The sequence below is a fragment of the Lactuca saligna genome, chromosome 5 (genome assembly GCF_052625555.1).
Source record: "Lactuca saligna cultivar CGN05327 chromosome 5, ASM5262555v1, whole genome shotgun sequence".
NCBI classification, from domain to species: Eukaryota; Viridiplantae; Streptophyta; class Magnoliopsida; order Asterales; family Asteraceae; genus Lactuca; species Lactuca saligna.
Window position 1 is genome coordinate 262,441,776 of NC_136421.1, and position 6,000 is coordinate 262,447,775.

A 6,000-nucleotide genomic window follows, 5' to 3' on the forward strand; every position below is an offset into this window, starting at 1 on the left:
CAGGAAATACATGAATTAGTTCGTGTAAATAGGAGAACCCTTATTTATGTTCCGGGTCGTATTTAACCGAGGTATGCAAAACATACCCTTAAAAAAACAAAGTGTGTGCAATTCAGTGAAAATGTGCATTCAGATCAATCATATGAGACACTAAAACCACCGCCCGCCGGTGATCGTGTTGTCTTCTTCGCGATGTGGAAGTCTGTATGTACCTAACTCTTGACGCCATCAACATCGTCGGTAAAAGTTAATGATAAGAGTGTGGAATAATTGAATTTCGTTCCCGGCTATCTCCTCCACTACAGATTGTTTTTTGTGCTTGAGTAGTTGAGTTCGTATTTTGAAGTGCTCCGATTTCAGAGGTATTTCCCCCCCTTTTTTTTTTTCTTAAATCATTCTTATTTGATATTCTGAGTATAGCTCTTCGTGGACACCAACTGTTCGTTGTAATGCCTGTCTTGATGGCTTGTCTTGATGGCTGATTCAGTGTGTTTCTAATCAAATCTTCTCACCATAAAGGGGAAGTTGTGTAGGTTTCAACACTCGTAAAGTACCTAAAGCACTGCTATTATATCCCCTATATATAATTGGTTAGATTATTACCTTGTTACTTTCATTTGAGGAAAAAGATTTCTCTTCATTATCTATTCAGGATGCTAAATCTAACATTTTTTGCAAACTCATGTATCTAATACGAACTAAATTGTAGCTAATTCGTGATTGCAATATACATGTCTTGAAACCAGGGTACATGAATATCAGATGGCCAAGAGTACTAACACCAACATACCTATCTCAGATCATCCAGAACCAGAAAAACCCATTGAAAGCCCTCCAAATCTTTAATGAAGCAAGAAACAAATACCCAAATTATCATCACAATGGCCCTGTATATGCCACCATGATCAACAAGCTCATCATCACAGATCGAATACTTGATATGAAACAAGTGATTAACCAGATGAAACACGATTCATGTGAGTGTCAAGATTCAGTCTTTTCAGATGCAATCAAAGCCTACGCAAAATCCGGAATGCTAAATGAAGCCATCTCTCTCTTTAAAAATCTCCATCACTTCAACTGTGTAAACTGGACACAATCTTTCAACACCATCTTGCAGATAATGGTGAATGAATCCAAATTCGAATCAGCTCATCATCTTTTCTTGGAGAATTTCAGCAAATGGGAAGTGAAATCAAGAACCCGTTCACTAACTTGGCTAATTGATGTTCTCTGTAAAAACAAACGTTCCGATCTTGCCCTTCAAGTCTTCCAAGAAATGAATCATCAGTACTGTTATCCAACCAGGGATACCTATCAGATCCTAATGACAGGATTATGTGAAGATGGAAGAATTAACGAAGCAATCCACTTGTTGTACTCTATGTTCTGGAGAATTTCCAAAAAGGGTAGTGGTGAAGATGTTTTAGTGTATAAAATCCTGTTAGATACTTTATGCTCATGTGGGCATGTTGAGGAGGCTGCAGATCTTTTAAATAAGGTCCTTAGGAAAGGTCTTAAAGCCCCTAAAAAGAAACGTATGCCACTTGATTTCAATCAGTGTAGGAATGGTAGAGACATAGAAAAAGCCAAGAGTCTAATGAGTGATGCCCTTATTAAGGGAGTGATTCCAAGTTATGAGAGCTACAACACAATGATTGTTGACCTTTATTCAAAGGGTGATCTAAATCTTGCAGAAAAAGTAGTTCAAGAAATGGATGACAATGGATTTACACCAGGGGTATTAGTTTATGAAGCTAAAATGATGGCTTTATGTAGGGCTAATATGATCGATGAGGCTGAAAAGGTAATTGTAGAGTGTGTTCCAAGTGTTAATTTATATAACAGTTTAATTAAAGGTCTTTGTAATGAAAAAAGATCTTTAGAGGCTCTTGGGTATTTCAAGAAGATGTGTAGGCAATTGGGGTGTGTTCCAAATAAGGAGACTTATTGCATATTGATAGATGGATTATGTCATGATGGGAGTTACATTGAAGCAAGTGAAGTTTTGGAGAAAATGTTGGTGAAGTCTTATTGGCCAAATAGTGATACTTTTGGTATGCTTATAAGAGGTCTTTGCTTGATGGGAAGATCATATGAAGCAATTATATGGCTTGAAGAAATGATTACCCAAGAAAAGATGCCTGATGTTTTCACATGGAGTTCTCTGGTTGCATCTGTTATATATGATACGGTTTTTACCAAGGTTTTTTCTGAAATATTGGAGTCTTAAGAAATTTATGTATAGTTAAAAAAAATGTTGTTTTTGAATGAGAGTGATTACTTCATGTATGATGTAATACTTATTGTGCTTAGGCTTCCTTGTTAACTCATAAGCATAAATTCTCCCACATGATTTCTCTTATAATAGTGAAATATTTACTCTAAATGGTTTATTAGTTAGTTTTAACTTAATGTTATTTTTATCAGCTAATTATTACTAGTTTTTTTAGTAAGTTTGTCAAATATAATCGTGTCATTTTTGCAATATGTATCGGTATGTTACAATAATTAGTAAATGATAAATGTAATTTTGAATCAAAAGAAACTTGGTAAATTTTTGGCCAAAATGAAAAGTGTTAAGAAACACTTTACTTCCATCATGTTTTCTAAAGGGTTTCGTCATTAATTTGTTTTATACATCACCTCAGATCAAGGCAGAGATTAAATGATAGATCATTGTGTGATTGTAACTCAAAATGTACAAAACCACGACAACAACATATTTTATATAGTGCATTTTATTTTATATAAAATGGTAGTATACCTCAATTTCCGTTCATTTATGATAGTGGTTTAATTGTATTTTTAAGAGTTGTATTGTATCTCAACAAAAGATTTGAACTAACTTTGGCTCAACAAAAGTGGAGCTAAATTTTAGATGAAAAAAACGTAATTGCGACAAAGGCCTTTATTTTACTACAAAAAAGATGATAAATTTTTGGCAAATAAGGAGTAAGATGTTGTTGACCATGACCAAACCGTCGTCCACTAACATATATATGACAGTTACGTGTTTTTTTGTTTAAATTTTAAAGAGGGGAAAGAAAGGGAGGGGAGGGGGAAGAAATGGAAGGAGAAAGAGGAGAGGATAGATGCGTTCTCAAGTTGAAGGGGAGAAAAAAAAGCTTTACAATTTGACATTTTTACCCTATTAAGGGTTCATCAGATGAAGCTCCGTTAGAGGAAGAAGAGGGAGGAAGATAAGGGTAAAATCAGTCTTTTGTTGATTTCCTTCCCAATCCGTCCAAAATTGAGCGGATGAGTTTGTGTAAAGTAGCTAAGGTTTCTCCCCTCAATTTATTTCATTTCCTTCACTTTCTCACCTTAAAAAAACTAGAGAACACGCTTTTTCCTTCTAATCCCTCCTTTTCCTTCCTTCAAAAAAATTCAAGAACAGACTATTAGTAATGTTATTGATTGTCTGTCGTGACACTCTACCACAAAGAACTATGAATAAGTCTTTATTTTGGGTAAGAAAATTTTCTTTGAAGATTGATTTAATATAGTTGTGAAGAATACATTTAAATAGATTCTTTATGATTTTTTGTTTTTTTTAACACATTGTAATTCTACATTGTTGACAAACCTACTTCCACAATATGACAATTTGGCAAAGTAATGGTCAATAAAAAGTTATATAGAGAGTCCAAAAGTCCCCGATGAGAAATGGGGATATCCATTTCACAATGCTTTTGGGAGTGGAGTCACATGTCCCCCAATGGCTAAAATAATTAACATATAAATATTTCAATTATTTTAAATTCTACTTGAAAAACCATTTATTTTTTGAAAAAAAAAATCAATAGTGCCCCCAGCAAAAAGAAAACGTTTGAATAACCAAATGTAAACCACGAAACATTGTTTTGACATACAAAACTGTATCGTTTTTTGTGAATATACATTTTGCAATATCCCATTGCAAAAGAGAATTTTCGTCAAATAACCAAAATTGGGTGGGTGATTTCACCTTTTATCATAAAAATCAATCTTTTGTAGAATGACCATAAGATTTGCAGAGGATGCTCTACATATCCATTAAAACTTCTGAAGAATAGTGATCGGTTTTGCGGATCCGCTAAAAGACAATTTTTTTTTTCCGGGGTTCACAAGATCCGCAGAGGCGGCTCTGCGGATATTTTAATTTTCTGCCAAAATGGTAGTTTTAGTCGTGTTTAAAGCAATAATTTCCGATTGTATATGAATTTTTTTTTCGTTTTATATGTCTTTTAGTAACCAGAAACGACTTTTTTTCAATTTTATGAATGCTTTAATCAGTAGAAGTCATTTTTTCATTATCTTTGTGTAGAGAGTTTTGTAAAAATGAGTTTTATTATTCTTTGTACGGAAGGGTTGTGTCAGTTAGTTAATGGAAATGAGGTTTACGTTAGAAATAATTGTTTGGTTATGAGCAAAACATCAACCCTATAGTACACATGCAAACCCTAAAGTTTTGGATCTAGGTTTTTCTAATTGTACATGCAATAATCATCCAAAGCTTGTAAACCCTATGGCTAGCATACAAAAATCGAAAAACACATCTAACAAACAAGTTAGAATGTTACCTTTATTTGTAGCTTGATAACCATGAGCTTTTGAGAACCTAACACCTCAAATGTGATGTCTCTAATAGATCACAAACGCCAAAGCAATTGAAGAATATTAGAGAGAGAGAGAGAGAGAAGGGAAAGGCTATTTTCGGCTCTAGGAATCCTTCTAGGGTTGTGGTAACCGAAAATATGAAGCCAAGGGGGTCAATATATAGGTGATGAATTAGGGTTTTAGTCAAAGACCTAATGTTATTGCTTAGGCTCTAAGCAGCCCATAGGAATCTTCCAGAACCCTGGCCCTTGGACGAAATCCTTATGGGCTTCCATAAGATTTTGTCCACCTCTTTCTAAGATGTCCTCAACCCACTATGCAATTATCGTATAATTACAATATCAGTCCCCTTAATTCAATTAACCTCTTTTGACCACAAAACTAATTCTAAATTAATTTTTGACCAATGTTAATTAAATAATATGATTTCTATTTTAATATACTATTCACATAATATATTAATAAATCACTTTTATCCTCTTTATCCATTATTAATCCAGTCAAGTTGCTTTGGTAAAGGCAACCCAAAAGGACCATGCTACAACCGAGTCAAGTACATACCAAATATAGTTATGGGATTAGACACCTAATCCAACAGTCTCCCACTTGGATAAGTCTAATAACTATAAATGCAAGTACAACTTCAAAATCCGATTAGCAATCGTAGCTCTCAAAAGCCGATGTGGAACTCTGACACGTCCTTTAGATAAGGGATCGTATAGTCCTCTGTTCTCAAGACATCGTGTGAACAATTACATGGAACATAGTCATACTTATTGTCCAGCAATTTTTTCATCGATCTCTAATCTGTCTGACATAGAACTTAATAAAACACATCAATTTAGTCCTGACCGGGCCCGTCAAATGAGTCAAACCAAATCATCGAGGGGCCCAAGATATTGCTTTTACCCTTATAGGATAAAAGAACAGGTAAACTTTGACTTATATGCTTTTACTATTTACTCATCAAATCGTACACAACAATGCGTTTTATAACATCAAGTTACTGACGCATTTACGCATTATCAATGCACAACCAACTCGTAAACAACAACTCATATATCTAGTTTTAAAAACTATATGATATTATCGTCTCACAATCACTCGTGATTAAATTCCATGAAGCGATTCATGTAAGTACGGGTTTAATCCAATACTCAAATCTTATTTCAGGAGCACTCATGAACGTTGCAGCAAACCTTTGCTATGTCTAAACGCTTAGACAATCTACAAGTTAATTCATGATAGTCTTCTTTCATACTTACTTCCAACATATGAACGATTGTGGATAGTTTAAATAATCTTATTATTTAGGAAGTCAAAACATGTAAAGTGAAACAATAGTAAATAATTAACACAAGACAGTATTTTTACTCATAAATAATACTCCTTTATTTA

General features: G+C 34.0%; 1 protein-coding gene across 4 annotated transcripts; it reads left to right on the forward strand.

Moving 5' to 3' along the window:
* Nucleotides 1–59: 59 nt before the first annotated feature.
* On the forward strand, nucleotides 60–2,403 carry EMB3101 (Tetratricopeptide repeat (TPR)-like superfamily protein). Of its 4 annotated transcripts, none has more exons than XM_078995933.1 (3): nucleotides 60–362; nucleotides 488–590; nucleotides 747–2,403. In XM_078995933.1, the coding sequence occupies exon 3, from the start codon at nucleotides 752–754 to the stop codon at nucleotides 2,231–2,233; it is 1,482 nt and encodes a 493-aa protein (XP_078852059.1). In that variant the 5' UTR covers nucleotides 60–362; nucleotides 488–590; nucleotides 747–751; the 3' UTR covers nucleotides 2,234–2,403. The 4 variants fall into 4 exon arrangements, with proteins under 4 accessions (XP_078852059.1, XP_078852058.1, XP_078852060.1 ...); XM_078995932.1 differs by having other exon boundaries at nucleotides 520–590; XM_078995934.1 differs by having other exon boundaries at nucleotides 534–590.
* Nucleotides 2,404–6,000: the final 3,597 nt, after the last annotated feature.